Genomic DNA, 16,482 nt, shown 5'->3' with positions numbered 1-16,482 from the left:
CAGGGTGAAGCCAGGCATCCCAGCGCTGTTGGGGCCGTTGTGGAGATTAAGCAAGCTATTGCCCAGAGTTGCAGCATGGGACCCATGATTAGAATAGGCACTGAGGTGAGAATATCCGTCCGCGGAATTTATAGCCCGAGACCCTGCCGCGACAGGAATCGAACCCTCGTCCCGGACCAGTGCTCTGCATCGAGGTCTGCCGCTCTAACCATTGAGCCACACTTCTCCACAAGGTTGAACACCACTGAGGAGAAATACGGGTGTGCGCCGGCAGTGGATCTTCTAAAATCGCCTGTTTAACAGGCGTAGGTGCTGGTTTGTTAGTGTAGTAGTCAACGCTTTGCCTTTGTCTCTGTCCTGTTTTTGTTACTTTTGGAGAGATTTTCCAGAGTAAATCATCAAGGTCGCGCCAATTTGAGTCTGAGTAAGCACGTTGCATCAGCGTGATTCACCGCTGTGCTTTGCAGCATCGCAGCGGCTTCCTTTTTTCTTTGAAAGATTTGGTTTTAAATATAGATTTCTGATTATTAGTGGCTTGGTATATTGTTTCTATATAAGAGGACCTTGAGTTCTACGAGGTGGATAGCTGTGTTCTCGGAATGCAGCATTACAGAATCTGTCAATATTGAACTATGAATATAGGTGGAGACCCCACCCAATGCATGGCCTCTTTAGGGAGAGGAATGAGGGGTAACGCAGAAGGGGTGGGGACAGTGTTTGGGGGAAGCAGCACATGAGCTAGAAAACTCGCTTACTCTTAATGGAAGTAGGCAGGAGTAGCAGGATGGTAGAGAGGCTATGCTGCAGGGACGGAAAAACACAAGAGGAAGGAAAGCTTTTTAATAAGAAGCAAGCAGATGGAAATAACAAAAAGAACCACTGGTCCAAAACCCACTGACACTTATAAGTTGCCTGGTAGGCGAGACCTAAAAATTAAGCTGAGAATGATGCTGGAGACCAGTCAGGCATTGTTAGCATCAGACTAGGTCAACGCAATACAAGACAACAAGCAGACGTCATAAAACGGCTGGGAAAGCAGGGACTTCCTGGTATGTTGGATTGTCAGTGCATATATAATTTCCTGGATAATATTATGGATAATATACAGGTGGTCAAATATCAATCTATAAGCAGGAAATAGAAACAGGAAACAGATTTTTAATAAAAGCTCACCACAATAGCGGAGTACAATATCTCATATTTTCTATCCTTTATTAACTGAGACATTTGTGGAAAGAATATTGCAAAACATTATGTCAAGGGTCTCTGCGAATCAGACTACTAGTCTTGTATAGGGTTGACAGAAAATGGCACCTGCCAAAAATCTGCAGAAGCCCAATCCACCCAAGATTAGTTTACTTACCTCGCATCAAGGGGAGTAATTACCATGTAACGAATTGTGGAGCCTGAGAATGACCTTACAGCGGCAGCTGCTGCACCACTACTAGCTCACCTCATCACCAGGCCTGCCATATTTCATCTGCGACTTCCGATGCCATGACCGCCTTACTTTCTTCTCACAGACACCTCTAGGAGTATTATGGCATACCTTGACAGGAAAACATGATCTATTTTTCCCGTGCATCACTAAAATGATGGGTGGGCTGCAGAAGGGTGGCATAGCTGAGACTGGTGCCTCCTAAGCCACTTGGAAACCCACTAAGCAGGGGTGGTTCGTGCATGAGGGCGTAGGGGGCGGAGCCCCACCAGTCTCAAGAGGACGGAGAAGGAGATTGTGTTGGTCTGAGTCTGCGGCCCTTACACTTTCCATTCTGGTAGCAGTGCAGCACAGCTGTGTACAAACACACGCTGCACATGCGAGGTGGACGACTTCAATACCGCCAAAATCCCGCATGTACAGTGTGTGTCTGTGAAGCAGTGGTGAGGGCAAGCAGGCGTTACTAAGAACAGCAGTTTTGCCAGTACTTTTGTCGAATACGCGGCTCGACCGGCTCTATGACGTAGCCCATAACATCTTTCTAGGATGCCGCCTCCTCCTGTGACTGGCTGACCCATGTTACTGTCAGCCTATGAGAATAGGAGGCGGGATTTCCAGCACTGCTTCCTTCATCTGGGCCCATGAAACACCGTGTACGTGACCAAGCTGAAACCGGTGAGTACAAGTGCGCCTTGCCTTGTTTTTCAACGGCCGCCACTGCCGTGATGACCTTTCCCGCCATCACCATCCGTTGCTACAACCGGTTCCGCAAGTTGGCCCTCACCAAAAACGATGTGCTGTGTGCTGGCCCGCTCCCGGGCTTGGAGCAGGACGAGGAGGTGAGTCGCTACATTGTTGACCTAGGCCTGGCCGACGACTCCCCCAAATCAGTCTGCAGCTAGGCCTTCAGCATGTTGGACTTCTTCCAGCGCACAGGCCACAACATGGACGGCATGCTGCTGCGCTGCCGATACCGCAATGACGACTGCGGCGCTGTGAACTTCACCACTGTGAGTAGCCATGTAGGGCCGGAAAACTAGAGGGTCTCTCAGGTGTGCTAGGAAGAGACTCGAAATGTGACGCAGTGCTTGTTTAACTACATTATCATTGTACTTGTGTTTATGATTACCATAGTTACTAGCGCTATTAAATTCCTCACATTATTATTGTTATATGTGCCATTACGTGGTGCTGTGTAGGTATGAGAGTAGAAAAGAACAAATTCAGTTTCGGTATTGTTCACTTATTTATGGCCACTGTAAGATACATTCATGGGGGCTGATGTCTTCTTCTCAAAGATATGTGTTTAACTCTTAAGGGTACTCTGATATAAATCTCACCGCATAGCCGTATAGCCCTTTAAAAGTCAAAAGTAAAACCTTTTAATCACATCTTTTTTGTAAAATCCGTCAAATGATTTGCGTACGCTTTTAACCTGTTTAAATGGAGAATAATTTGAGAAAAAACTGCAGTTGGGGAAAGGTCGGTAACGACTGCAAAATTCCAAATGCCGATATGCGAAGTGAGTCTGAGGGGATAAACGGAACGCCCCTCTACTTTCAAAATTCACCGGCCGCCGATACCACTAAGTTTGCCAAGTAGATTGAGTGGGGCTATATGAGGTCTAGGTCTGGGCTGAAAGAAACTATGTCTTTGAAAAGTTAGATGAAGCTTGGAGCTTTACTCTTGCAATCCAGAAGTAGAGTGGAATCCAAGAATTAAAAGCAGTCTGCTGGGCATTTGCAGCACAAATACAAATCACCATAGACGTGGTATGTGCAGCTAAGTTGGAAACCCCCAAGGAAAATGACAAATATATTTTAATGAGTGGAAAATGTTTTCTGTCTTTACTGGGGAAGATTAAATCTGTTAAAATTATTCCATGACCACATTTTTATTGAACATGTCAGGAGTTCCCAGTCGCAAGTCTCATCAAGTCCCTTGAGGATCTGTAAATAATGATTTACAAATGTATTTGGGGATATTTAAATGGCGTTTGGTTCTGCCAAATTCTAAGCATCCAATTCCTGTTTGGTACCATTCCAAATGAGAAAAGTTTAATCTATGAATCTTTGGTACAAGATATGTTTCTTGGTTCTTTCCTCCAACCTTAAGATGAAATCTGTCTCAAATTTGAACATGAACATGTTCGCATAGCTGGGGGCTCCTCAGAAGCCGATGGATGTACCACTGATCTGCATACAAAAAGTCACTTCCCAATTGAAGTAGCTGTGGAAAAGGCTGAAGTGTAGTAATTCCAACAGGAAAACTGTATTCGCTCTTATCTCCTCGGCATTCAATAGAGACCGCTCAATTGCCTCACTGCCATCCTAATGTGGAATCGAAGTGTAAAGTGCTGCAACGTCCACAGTGCATAGCAACACTTCCTGGCAATTTTTGATGTGTATGTCCCCGAGCAGCTTCAGGAAATGTGTTGTATCCTGTGCATATGATGGACTGGCCTGTACCAATGTCTGGGAAAGTATCCAAATATTTGCCTATTGGTTCATGAATTGATACGCAGCCTGAAACTATAGGTCTGAATGGCGGACCTTGGAGATTCTTGTGTATCTTAGGAACCATATTCAACGTGGGTCTTCTCTGGTATTCTGTGAGTAAGAATTGTTTGGTTTTTTGACTTCACCAGAAAAAGACCCCTTTATATTACATTTATAGGCACCCATTACGGGCGGATTGGCCAGATTGTTTGATTGCCACAAGTTCCATATTAGACATTTGCCATCCTTGGACCTGTAAATATATATATATGTTTTCCTGCCTTGGGATGGATTGATGATCGCTAAAAGCTTTAGATTATTTATTGCTTACATAATAGCTTGGTATCTATTTGTGTATTCATATCATATTGGTTTAAGCGGGACAGAAACATTTATTTTTGTCTGACCACTTACTTGGAATAATGGCTGTTTTTATTTCTCTCATTTCATAAAAAAAATTCTGGCATGTTAGATTCCTCTTTTTACTTTCTCTGTGCCATGGTTCTCTATGAAACATGGGAGAAATTAAATATTTCACACATAGTCATTGATATAGTCTGTTATATATACTTGAAGAAGTCTACTCAAAAAGACAAAGGGGAGCTATATAAAAGATGTATGCCCTTCATTACCAGACAAATATTATATGGTTGCGTGTCTCTTTCTTTTGTTGTACATATAGGTATGCAAGTGTGATTTTTATAATCTTGTTGGATACACTCAGAATAAGAGCCATGGTTGTGTCTCTCACGGATTTAGCATAGTTATGTATGTATACATTTTTGTTTTGTCTCATCTTTTGATTTTATTTTTGTATGTATTGGGGTTCATATATGTCCTTTTGTCCTTGTTTTTAGAACATATATATGTTTCTATTGCAATGCGCACTCTGTGATGTCACAAGTACTGTACGGTTTGTGTTTGTCTACATGTAGGCGCACAATTTGTGAGGGTAACTTTATGTATGTATTGGTTGTTTTAGTGTGATGATAATTTTGTTGTATGTGATGTTTGTTTAAGCACTATCTCATAGTTATGTATTGTTTGTCTGATTATGTTACAGCCCTGAAGAAGTCCAGTATTTGACGGAATCATTGGATGCTTTTACAAGTGAAAATAAATGAAAAAGAAGTCTTTTGGAATTTGACTGGGACTCATACCTTTTGTGGTGCATCACTAGTTGAGTTTTAAACACATCAATAGATGTTTAGGGTACCCCGAGTATGAAAGTCATGCCTTTGTCAGATCCAAAGTTCATATCTGTAACTAAATTAAAACGGATTGCTGTGAGACAGTTCATTAATAAAGTAACCGTAAGACAACGCAGACAATCTTTGATAACTTGAACAAGTTACACCGTATATGTTTCTTAAGCCGGCACAAATAGCATTCTTAGATTTTAACTGAAATATAAAATGTTACTCCCTTTTTAGCTGCTAACCAGTATATACATTTTTACAGGTTTCTGCTTAACACATATAAATGGGTTTTAATATCTCAAAATGAAATTAACTTGTAGGCAAGTCTTTTAACAATGCACAGCATTATCCAGATCAATCTTTCCATGATAGGTGAGGCCTTCATCCCTGGACACTGTGGCAACAGTTTAGACATCATGTTTGAGGAGAAACCGAATGTTGAACTAACACCATTGTCAAGCCTCTCAAGATTGTATTACTGCAATACCACGCACATTAACAAAATGTAGGAACTATTGAAACTACAAATCATGAAGTGTCTTTAGCTATAAAAATATGAACACATATCATCAGGCTGCAAAGCACCTCAATATTAATAAAATAAACAAACAGCAACAGTTAAGCTCCTGTGCACGGTTCACAATTTGTTCCTGGAAGAGGCTGAGTTCATACATAAACTGACCTGAGCCACCCTGCTCTGTCTGCAGGGACTCAAAAGAAAGGAAAGGGAGGAAGGACTGCCAGTGCACTGAGACCACCATTCTGGAACACAATGGATTTGATTTTGCCGTTTCACTTGTTCAAAAAGAATCTGAAAACCTTCTGGTCAGACATTCATCTGCTAATTGGAAGGGCTTGGGCTTATCCACCGTTCCCATGGATGGGCTGGGCCCTACCATGCTCTCCGTTGCCACTAAATTTACAGCGACTCCTCCACCTAAGTCCTGGAAGTCTGAGCTCTTTCCCTACAATTAGAGTAGTCCGAAAGTCATGACAGTGTGTATGCAACAAAAAGACTCCTCAGAAATTCTGTGACACAGCACTCAAGCAGGCACAAAGGGACTATTCACACTACGCTCCCGAATCTTGAACTTCACAAACCCCTGCAATGAATAAATATCTTACCTTTCACAAAGCATGAACAGAGTCTCAGCCAGTCACTTTCGCCAACGTTTTCACATATTGCCTTCACTTCGAAGCAAGTTTCGTTGTTTAGATTAGGTGGAACCTCTGTGCGATTGTTATGTCTACTACGAACCTATTGGAATAGAAGACAGCTGCGTTAATGTCTGCAAATCTGATTTCAGAATTTCAAACACATCATGCCTATTATTTCCATCTCTAAATTTCTCAACACTTTGCTTCTTACTACCACACATTCCGAACATGTCAAATACAGCTATTTTAACCTGTAAATCATTCCAATTAAATCACTGCAGCCTTACTGCAAAATACAGTAGCAAATTATTCAACCCTTATTACCGACCTCCAAAAGCCTGTAAAGCTGCAAGTACGTTTTTGATGTATAAAACTAAATTTCATTGGTCCATTTCGTTTAAGGGCCTGATTTAGAGTTTGGCGGACCGGTGTCCCACCATTAACAATTATCCTCGCCCGCCACTTCACGAGTGCATGATATCTCAATTCACTAGTAATAAGGTGGGTGGAATGATGTCACATTTAAAAAAATAAAAAAATTTGCATTGTGAATTAACAGTGCAATGGAATCAACATGCTAGGATTTACAGAAATAGATAATATAAAACACCAAGACATAGTGCCTGATTCACAAAGGGCCTCCGTACTTGTGGCACAGCATCGCAGTCGTGTGGGGGGGGGGGCTCCGCACTCAGGGTGGAATCTCCGCAATGAGAATTCTCATTGCGGAGATTCCACCCCGAGTGCGGAGACTCCCCCATGAATGCTAGGCCTCCGCTACAAGTGGTGCGACTCTTTGTGAATCAGGCCCAGGGTATACATTGATTATTACGAACAATAGCATACCACCTAAAAATTATAGGAAATATGATGCAATTATAGTGTGTAAACTACACTGCTAGATCTTGGGAAAGGGGTGGGTTCGGAGGCAAACACAATATGTAAGTGCTAGCTAATAATATGTAGAGTGGGTAGGAGTTTGATCATGGCACAAGTGGTTGCAAAGGTTGGTTGGGAAGGAGGGCTCACCGGGAGATTATGCAATGCGGACTGTTGAAGGAGAAGGTAGGAAACAGTGGTCCGGGGAAAGGTATAAATTATATAGAGTCATAATGAGGTTGAACGTAGGGGACTCTCATTGGGTGGGGTATCGGAGCGCTGAATTCATGGAGGGAGATCATCATATGTGCCACATTTATGACAGAGTATCTGTCCTCTAAAGTCTAAGTCAGGCCCTATGCCCGAAGAGAGTCTTGCAGTTGATAATCAACAGTTATTCAAGATGTGGGGCAGTTTGGATATTCGTTTTAATCGCAGACATGACCTTTGAATACTTCCACTATTAGTCTAATACTATAGAGATTCCTAAAGAAGTACCTCAAAACTGAATAAAGGCAAGTGCTATAACCCAACATGTTATCAGTGAAGAAAAAAAGTGGCCACATATGGTTGAAAGACAGGGTTTGATGGGAGTGGAGGAAATGGATGCTAGATTTCGAAAGAATTACATTAGGGACAGAGGATCAATAAGAGATGCCAAGCTGCCAATAATATTCAGCAAATTTATGGGGAAAACAATTACAAATAGTAAATACTGTTAGACAATCCGCTATGTGTTTATTATCATACAGGGGGCAATGATTTTAGTTTAAATTCCCAAATGCTAATTTCTAAAAAGGACTTAAGGAGCATATTTGGAGACTGATGGACAAGATGCTTCGCATCTTTTTCAGACCAGCGGACATGCCTTCTGCCATGAACATATACACAAAAAAATCTGAGGATGGGTTAGAGAAACTCACACTTACTGCTCCACAGAATTACGCCAGTATAACAAAACAGACATATTTCTAGAGCCCATATTCTTCTCTTTTCACTATTTACTGAAAATGGACATTTATTGTTACCCAGTTAAATAGTACTCATTTTGTGAGCCCTGGAAGGCTAAGTCGACCTGCTAGGGTTTAAACATGACCATGAAGAGAAACATGGATACATGGAGAAAATGGAAAAGCTGTGTAGCCTGGCTCGCAACTGCTTACGATGTTACCTCTCAGTTCCTGCATGAAGGAGGATATAACTAAGATTTATCATGCTGGAGTACGATCCGACATGTCTCAAATTACTTTTTTTAACCCCTTCTGTGCCACGCCCTTTCCCCCTCCTGTGCCGGGCGTTTTATTAGTGGGTGGGGTTCATGACGAGATAGTCTCGTCATGGGCACAGCGCGACCGTGCTCCATGACGAGACTATCTCGTCATGGGCACTGAAGAGGTTACTACTTCAACAACTGGTAACATACCAATCCCCAGGGACTTATTTTATCATGCAACTGTATGAAAATAAAAAACATCATTATGTATTGTGTGTATGCAGTTGAAGTTTGTGATAGCTTCCATTCGAGTCCTCCATGACGGCATCAATGTTGGTGGAATATTTCTTCTCGCTTTACAGCCTTGTTCAGAAGGCTCAGGGCTTCACATTTGTCAACTTCACTGGTTGTTTTGCTTTCTTGGAAATTACTACTGAGGGATTCCTGCATGTTAATAGTTTTGTATTTTCTTCTACGGAGTTTATTACGATGTCTGTTGGAGTTGCCTCCAACCGACACCGTCTCAGACGCGGGACCGACCTACCTGACTACTGTTCGGTCGGAATCCTCCTGTCCTCTATGGGAGCTTGTGTCACAGCCATAAACAGGCTGTAATTCAGGCTCCTATAGAAAAATGTGTGTGTGTGTAAAACCCTGCCCCCGTTGAAGGCACCCCATGGTGCCTGCCACAGAGTGCAGGGTTTTACATGGGGCTAACCTAGGTACCCCCTCGACCACCGACTGTAGGCCGCAGGGTGAAAGGGGCCAGACATCGTAATCCCTCCGGCGGAAACGCTGTTCATAGGGGATTACGGTGCAGTTCCGACCGGATGGAAGACCCCCCAAGCCTATCGGAACTGAGTCGGAATGACCAGCTGGTTTACGTTCTGACCGCCGACATTGTAATCGGTCGGACCACAAACCGACCGAGTAGGTCAGAAAGCCTCAGACTGCAGCCGGAAAGCCTCCGACTAGCGGTCAGAAAGCCTCTAAGTATGTATACCAGCTTTTTGAGATGTTTCAAGACCTTGGGAAATAAAACATAGCAATGCCCAGAAGCCGCAATTTGTTGTCTGAAATACAGTCATGCATTTCTCTTGCAGAGGCAACCGCATCTGTAGAACAGGTAGAGATATTAATCTAGTCTGTCAAGTACCTTAAACGTGGGCAAACGGAAGTCACATTTAGTCAGCCACAAACTCAGTCATATAGCAGTTTTGCAAGGCTCCTGTTTAAGTCTCCATAGAGAAGATTTATGACATGAGATTATTTTTTCCATTCAGAATTTTGGCTCAAAACAGCCTCTTACTGTTGAGGTCTTCAAACTCTGGGGCTGCCTTCATTCCAAACACCCCCCACTGTGAACATAACTGGACTGGCTATTTATCCTTCCAGGCATTACCCTGATGAGCTAGAGCCACTAGATGTAGAATGTTTAAGACCCTGGTTGGTCTAGGTACCTATGCCACTTTCTCCAGCTCCCTTAGATTAATAACTGCAGGCAGAGGAGAGAGAAAGTGAAGAGACGGAGATAGTGGAAATAGAATAGAGCAAGAGAAGACAGGGAGGGAAACAGAGAAGGCATAGATGGAGATAGAGAGGTGGAAGGGAGTGGGCTGGTTCGAACATACATACCAGTGATGCTTTTGATTCCGAGTCCAGCCCTTTCTGGGTTGTAGAACAGGAAGTGAGGCTGTGCCAAGAAGATGGATTGCTACTTCACAAGTGTCTTTAAAAAAATAATGGCTTCTCCCCAATCCACTTGGCAAAACGAGATATTAAAGTGGTCATAGAATGGCGTAGCTCTTGTACCAAGTGCACAGGCAGGAAGAGACAAAGGACAGGACGATTTCTTGTTTCCTCTGTCGATAAAGTAGACATCTTCCTTCTTCTCTATCTACCGGGTTCGTGAAGGATTTGAGGGTACAGTATGACGTTATGAAGATGACCCGTTAAATATATAATAAAGTTAGAGAAACTGATGTACTTCATGAGAACTCATTTGTATCTACTTTTCTATTTTCCATATGGCCCCAATTGTGTAACTTTGACTAAATTGCACTCTTGCTGAATTTCATTATACAATTTTGTTCGCTTAAAAGTTTGCCTTAAAACTGGATAATCCATTTCGGTTTTTCGGACATCCGTGTTTCAGCCCAAATATATATTACTGTATCAATCATTACCACTACACAGGAGACATGCAAGAATTTGCCTTGCTTTTGTACTGATCTGTGTCGCTTTGCACCTACCCAAATCTTAAGTAAACATAACACAGCATAACGTAATTAATTCTAGCGTATGCCTATAGCACTGTAGTCTATTTCAGATTAGTATAATTAAATGCACAGTACATAGGTATGATACACTTAAACCCCCTTAGGCAATGGGGAGAGAAATCATAATCTCCAGCTACATAACTCAGGTATACTTATAGCCAGTCAGATGTGATCATATGCCTCTACAGCAAGAGAGGTTCTAAATTGTTCATTTTTTGGATCACAAACTTAAATATATATCATGTGATCAAGGCCGGTAAACGGCCGAAACGCGTCATGTCGGTATGGTGTTGTGCTGAATAAACACTGAATTGCACTGAACCAGGTCTACTCTCGTTTTCTTCAAGCAAGGAGCACTGATTTCCTTAATATATATATCAAAGCTCCAAGATTGCCCCCTAGGCATAGATGCACTCCACACCAGGTAGCAGTAAGCCATTTATTGGTAAAGAACAGCAACAGCATGCCAATTCGTAATTCCAGCTTCTTGTCGTCGAATTGCCTGACGCGTTTCAGTGCCTTTAGCACTTTCCTCAGAGGCTCGACAGTCTTGCAGGCACAGCAGAACCACTGCCATTAAGTACACAGTTGCCGCCCTCTGATGGGCTGCTCCATTGAGCAACGTGGCCTTATGGGTCATGTAGTCCGCAAATGAAATCCCAAATGGGCGCCTGGATTGTTAACTGGTGATAAAAGTTTAAAGCCCTCAAATGAGCCTCAGCATGCCGTTTTGTTCATTGATCCACGCCCAATGTCCCACACAGTAATAAATAGCTTACTGCTACCTGGTGTGGAGTGCATCTATGCCTGGTGGGCAATCTTGGAGCTTTGATATTTACGCGGCAGCCCAGCCGCGATAGATGCACCACCCTGCTAAATTGGGGGCCACGAGCTTCGTATCATAAGGAGCTGCTGTGTGGGACATCGGGCATGGATCAATGAACAAAACGGCATGCTGAGGCTCATTTGAGGGTTTTAAACTTTCTTCACCAGTTAACAATCCAGGCGCCCATTTGGGATTTCATTTGCGGACTACATGACCCATAAGGCCACGTTGCTCAATAGAGCAGCCCATCAGAGGGTAGGAACTGTGTACTTAATGGCAGTGGCTCTGCTGTGCCTGCAAGACTGTCAAGCCTCTGAGGAAAGTGCTAAAGGCACTGAAACGCGTCAGGCAATTCGACGACAAGAAGCTGGAATTACGAATTGGCATACTATTGCTGTTCTTTACCAATAAATTGCTTACTGCTACCTGGTGTGGAGTGCATCTATGCCTAGGGGGCAATCTTGGAGCTTTGATATATATATATATATATATATTCACTTAAAAAAACCATAGGTTTCACACATGTTATAGTTAGGTGGATATTTCACTCGTAAAAAACCAATGAAATTCTCCCGTTATAGTTACTTCAGATAACTATAACTCGCGCGACCACCACTCTATCACAAGGATGATGTCATCAGTGATGTCAAGAGTGATGCCACTGACCATGTCATGAGTGATGTAATATGTGACGTCATGAGCAGAGGATTGCAGGCGCGCGAGTTATAGTTATCTGAAGTAACTATAACGGGGGAATTTCATTGTTTTTTTATGAGTGAAATATCCACCTAACTATAACATGTGTGAAACCTATGGTTTTTTCAGTGAATATCTATATATATATATATATATATAGATATTCACTGAAAAAACCATGGGTTTCACACACGTTATAGTTAGGAATTAGCATTTAAAAAACCTTGCAAATTCAGTGAAAAAACCATAGGTTTCACACACGTTATAGTTAGCTGGACATTTCACTCGTAAAAAACCAATGAAATTTCCCCGTTATAGTTAGTTAAGCTAACTATAACTCGCGCGCCCGCAATGCACTGCTGATGACGTCACATATTACATCACTCATGACATGGTCAGTGACATCACTGATGACATCACTGATGGCATCTCAAATGACATCACTGATGACATCACTGATGACATCATCCAGTGAATGTGTGTTTTTCTGAAAATTAAATATGTTTTATATATGTATATCTCAAGGTCGATGGAAGAATAAATGGGTATATAAGTGTCTAAATGGATGATTTGTTTTTGAAAAATTGATTGTGTAACTGACTGATTAAGTGTATCATAGTGAATACATGGCTTAGTGAGTAATGTTTAAATATGTAAATATCTGTATCAGTCTCTCACTTTGTGTATAAGTGGCTGCATGGGTTGGTGAGTAGCTACATGAGTGTCTATATAGGTTATTAGTTGGTTTTTTGAGTATCAGTGTCTATATGGTTCGGTGGGGGGTATTACGTAGTGCATAGGTGCATGAATGAGTGACTCACTGTTTGTATGTGTTGAAGACAGCATATGTGCAGGACTGTATGGGTGGAAGAGTGTGTGTATGGGTGTGTTAGTGAGTGAATGGCTGTCTCAATAGTGTCTTTATGAGTAACTACATATGTTTTAAACTAGTATATGTGACTATTGGTGTATATAAGTGAGTATATGTGAGAGTGAGAGATTGAAAGAGTTCCTGTATGAATAAGTATGTTTTTCTATAAGTGATTGTTTAAAAGACTAAGTATGTGTAAGTTTCTGTAGAAGTAAGTGTGGTGGTGTGTGTATAACTGTATATGCAAGTAAATGTATGTTTCTTTCTTTTTTTCATGAGTGACTATATGTGTCAGTAACTCTGTGGATGAGTGGCATTCTGTCACATGATGTATTGGTGTATGAGTACATATGATGTGTGAGTACACGAATGAGTGACTGTACAGGACTGTTGGTGAATGAGTGGATGTTTATGTGGTTCTTAGAATTATTGAAGAGGTTGTTGTAATTGGTATTGGTATGTCCTTTTTTTTAAAAATTTCAGTCTCTATTTTTGAATGTGTGTATCAAAGGTTATATTAGGGTGAGAGGAGATCTGCCACTCCATCACATGGATGAAGTCATCAGTGATGTCATCAGTGATGTCATTTGAGATGTCATCAGTGATGTCATCAGTGTTGTCACTGACCATGTCATGAGTGATGTAATATGTGACGTCATCAGCAGTGCATTGCGGGCGCGCGAGTTATAGTTAGCTTAACTAACTATAACGGGGAAATTTCATTGGTTTTTTACGAGTGAAATGTCCAGCTAACTATAACGTGTGTGAAACCTATGGTTTTTTCACTGAATTTGCAAGGTTTTTTAAATGCTAATTCCTAACTATAACATGTGTGAAACCTATGTTTTTTTCAGTGAATTTGCAAGGTTTTTTAAATGCTAATCCCAAACTATAACATGTGTGAAACCTATGGTTTTTTCAGTGAATTTGCAAGGTTTTTTAAATGCTAATTTCTAATTATAACGTGTGTGAAACCCATGGTTTTTTCAGTGAATTTGTATGGTTTTTTAAATGCTAATTCTTACCTATAACATATGTGATTCCCATATTTTTTTTTATTGATTTTGTATGATTTTTTTATTATAAATTCTTATCTTAAATGTGTGTTTTTTTTTTAAAAAAAACAAGTTTTTAAAAAACTTTTTATTCTCTTAAAACACTATGTTTTTTTAAAAAAAAATATGCAATATATCAAGTTTTCTCTTTTTTCTTTTACCAAACAGGTAAGATATATTAGTATAACATAGAAAATATATATATATATTTTTTTATTGCGCGTATGGTAAGCGTACGGTAAGCGTACGGTTTACGCAATGTCCGTAATTTATCTACTCTGTTTGCGTATAGTTACGCAATTTGCGTAGCCGCACGTACTGTGCGTGGGGCACGTAGGCGTGTACGCTACACGCGCACGTTACGCGGAAGTGTTGTAGAGTGACTCTTTTGCGCATGCGCGCGTCTTTTTTACGCGCATGCGCACTTTTACCGTAAGCGCACCGTAAGCGTAACGTAAGCGTAACGTACGCGCACGGTGGGTCATGTGATCATGAAACACAACTTTTGATTGGTTGAAACTACTTTCAGTTCTAGAACTCTCCTACACCACACCCATTCCCCTCATTTCTGCTTGTGATCCCTTAGGAGAAGGAGCTGACTTGTCTTTGTGATACGATGGCAGAACAGCACTCTTCTGCTGAGAGTGAGGCTAGCAGCACCACCATCAGGCAGAGAAAGAGGAAACAGAAGAGCTCTTTCATATGGGAGTATTTCAGTTTTCCAGAGGGTGAGAAAAAAGTCAATGCTGCCTTGGTGACTTGCAAGCTGTGCCAGCGTGTACTTTCGCGAGGTAATCCCAACAAGAAGTATTCCTTTGGGAATCACACTATGTTGAGACACCTTGAGGATGTGCATCCTAGGACACATGCACGACATACTAGGGGCAACCCTTCAGTAAGTCGAGCAAGCACATCCACAGCAGCTCAGCCGAGTCCTTCTTCGGAAGCTCAGCAGAGCCCTTCATCTGTGGGGGCACATTCACCTTTTTCTGAACCTCTGGAAATGAACCCTCGGTTTGGTAGGGTTACTATGCGGTGTTCATTTTGCCATGATCTAATTGTTCATAGGGAGACCAGTGTTTCCCTTATTAACAACAGAATAGATCAGCACAAATGTCCAACCAGCTAATGTTCCCATACTTCCTTTCCTCTGTCCCTGCATGAACACAACGGCTCTTTTAAGAGCCAACCTTACCTCTCAACTTTTTTTTATTTTTTATTTAAAACTTTTTTTTTTTTTTTAAAAACACTAAAAATCAATTACCACATCTCAAGATCCTTGAGGAATTAATAACTAAATACTAAAAATCTTTTTGAGATAAAGTGGAAGAAAGAGACCTTCTAATTTCTCAGTTACCTGTCCCACCCAACAATTTAATTTTTAATTAAAATGTAATTGAAATTACTTGAAAAAATGGTTGGTTTTTTTTTAAAATTTTCTTTCACAATCTGAAAAAAAAGAAAAAAGTATTAATATTTAATAAATCAATATATTACACAGTACACGTATTTACATATTTTTCCCAAAAAATGTTTTGCCTTTTTTTTGCTGTTTTCAGAATATATTGCATTTCACTATAAATTGTGAAAGCAATTGCATTCATCATTTAACAGCGGGCAAAAAAAAAATAACAATCTCAAAGATTGTATAAAAAAAAGCCCAGAATCTCTTTTAACTTAAACATAACATTATAGAAATGCATAATATTCTAAAAAAATATCAACTAATATCAATACTTATTTCTTTAAAATACCGTCTGACATTTTTGTTTCAGAAGTATAATCACAAAAATATATCTCAAATAACTCCACAATACATCTGGTTCCATTTCCTTTAGGCCAAATAGTAATTTTAAAATTCTTTTTTGATTAAATTTCCAATGGTAATCCAATAAAATTCCAAAATTTAAATTGTGCAGATGTTACCGATTTTGTCTAAATTTTTGGTTTTCCAAAGTTTCATTAAAAATTTAAAAAGTCCACATTACAATTGGTTACCTTTCCATTAGGCCAAATGATAATTTGAAAAATCATTTTTTTTGAAAATTCCAATGGTAATCCAATAAAATGGTAAAATTGTTTTGTACACATCTTGCCAAGTCTCTCTAAAATTTAGGTTTCAGGAAGATTAGATAGGAATTTGCTAAATCAAAAGGCAAACGTTGCTTGAAAATCAATTGGGAATCATTACACAGTGTCCAGCCTTTTTCACATTTAAGATAAACTGTGTAATGTCCAGAAGTAACAGTAGGTCCTTCATGGAAAATTATTGCAACTGTTACAAAAGTTTTTCCTGAAATTGATAATTGCTGTCCTGTAAACTTCTTTATTAAAGTATCTAATTTTGAACCATCAGCTTTACATCGTTGC

The 16,482-nt window shown here is 40.6% G+C and overlaps 1 protein-coding gene across 1 annotated transcript in view; it reads right to left on the bottom strand.

Moving 5' to 3' along the window:
- Positions 1-16,482, bottom strand: part of IL13RA1 (interleukin 13 receptor subunit alpha 1) — a 241,844-nt gene that overhangs the window by 117,239 nt on the left and 108,123 nt on the right. Inside the window, exon 3 of the mRNA XM_085607889.1 lies at positions 6,261-6,393. Within this exon, the coding sequence (XP_085464015.1) occupies positions 6,261-6,393 (133 nt within the window). The remainder of the gene's footprint in view (positions 1-6,260; positions 6,394-16,482) is intronic.

This window comes from Triturus cristatus, chromosome 5_2, assembly GCF_964204655.1.
Source record: "Triturus cristatus chromosome 5_2, aTriCri1.1, whole genome shotgun sequence".
In the NCBI taxonomy this organism is placed as follows: domain Eukaryota; kingdom Metazoa; phylum Chordata; class Amphibia; order Caudata; family Salamandridae; genus Triturus; species Triturus cristatus.
The sequence above is the reverse complement of the archived record's forward strand: the minus strand, read 5'-3'. Positions and strand labels throughout refer to the sequence as shown.